The 1,700-nt window shown below is 39.1% G+C and overlaps 1 protein-coding gene across 1 annotated transcript; it reads left to right on the forward strand.

Moving 5' to 3' along the window:
• The first annotated feature begins 304 nt into the window (after nt 1–304).
• On the forward strand, nt 305–1,657 carry LOC102194528 (mast cell protease 4-like). The gene is made up of 5 exons (XM_005754605.1): nt 305–362; nt 438–585; nt 679–811; nt 928–1,182; nt 1,279–1,657. The coding sequence occupies exons 1-5, from the start codon at nt 305–307 to the stop codon at nt 1,435–1,437; spliced, it is 753 nt and encodes a 250-aa protein (XP_005754662.1). The 3' UTR covers nt 1,438–1,657.
• Nucleotides 1,658–1,700: the final 43 nt, after the last annotated feature.

Genomic DNA, 1,700 nt, shown 5'->3' on the forward strand with positions numbered 1-1,700 from the left:
AAAAAAAGGAGGCCCAAAAAGGTGCCCAATGAACCGAATCAGGAAGCTGAAAAGTCTTAAATCACAAAAGTTGATCTGAAATTGAGCCTCAAATGGTGATAAAGAAAGAAAAATAATGTGAATATATGTGTTGGACACTAAAATAAATATATACACACTCGCAAAATTATAAATGTGTTTCATATTGATAATGAAAGATTATCTATGTATGTGTAGCTTACCTTACAGGATGTGGTTAGAAGTCATTGAAGCAAGCTGCAGCATAAAAGGGTCAACGTGACACATGTGGTGTTTTGATGGCATCATGCACGCTCTGCAGATACTTCTGTTCTTCCATGTCTTCACATGTCTCACACAAGCTGGTAAGAATTAATCATCGATTATCATTCTCTGACTATCTGACGGGAGCATCAACTTGTTTTTTTTCCTCTTTGGAGGACATGGGAGTGACATCATAAAGGGTAAAAAGGCTCCAGAGAACTCATTGCTGTACATGGCCTCAGTGCAGAGCAGCACCGGTCATGTATGTGGAGGATTTCTCATCACTGCAGACTTTGTGCTCACTGCTGCACACTGTGCCAAAGAGTAAGTCATTATTCTTTTTCAGTGGCAGAATGTGACTGACAGCATTTAAAACTGATTTAGAAAGTGTATTGATTACAACGATTACTGTTCCAGAAATCCCACGCACGTTGTTCTCGCCACTCACAATCTCGAGAAGTCCCATCAAGAAAAAATAACAATTAAAAAGAAATTCAAGCCCAACTTTTATAAAACGGCTTGGCACGGTGATGACATCATGCTCCTTAAAGTAAGTATGAACTAAACTAATACTGAAACATTAAAGGTTTAAGGTGATATCATTTTGTGATCTAATTATTTACACTGCATAACAGTGCGAGCATTTCTAATGCTAACTGTCTCCAGCTTTCCAGGAAAGTTCAACTAAACAAGAGAGTAAAAATAATTCCACTGCCATCTGCTAAAGTACAACTGAGAAAAAATGAAGTGTGTCAGGTGTCTGGATGGGGAAAAACTATAACTGCTGGTGAAACTGTTAATGAGCTGAGAGTGGTGGATGTGCCTGTCATCAACAAAAAGGTGTGTAAGGAACTGTGGCCTGGTCTTCCTGCTAATGTAATCTGCGCAGGTGGTTATGGCACAGACAAAGGGTTCTGTCAGGTATGTTTCCCGTCCAATCACTGACGCTGTAATTTGGCCTGTTATCGAAAACTGAAACTTAAAAAGACAACTCAAAAGTCTTCCTCCTCCTCACAGGGTGATTCAGGCGGCCCGCTGGTATGCAAAGGAATCGCTGTTGGTGTCGTTTCCTTCAACAAAAAAAGAAACTGTGACTATCCTGATGTACCCAACGTTTTTACAGACATCTCAAAATACCGCCTGTGGATCAACTCAATTCTAAAAAAACCCAAATAGTGATAAACAAAACCCATAAAGTTTTGGTTTTGTATTATTAAAATGTAAACACGGTGCTGGCGATCGCTTCATCGGAGGAACCAAAAACAGAAATAAAAATATCTCGCAGTCCAAATTTCATCTGTAATATTGCCGTGAGAAGGTAAAAATGTTCCCTAAACAATAACAACTAAAAATCTAAAGAGAATAATTCTGTCATATGATCACTGCTACAGTTTGCTGTTCCCACATGACTAAAGTAACACAATCGGTGTGAGTCGGTG

The sequence above is a fragment of the Pundamilia nyererei genome, unplaced genomic scaffold (assembly GCF_000239375.1).
Source record: "Pundamilia nyererei isolate P.nyererei 1_Seehausen unplaced genomic scaffold, PunNye1.0 scaffold00603, whole genome shotgun sequence".
In the NCBI taxonomy this organism is placed as follows: domain Eukaryota; kingdom Metazoa; phylum Chordata; class Actinopteri; order Cichliformes; family Cichlidae; genus Pundamilia; species Pundamilia nyererei.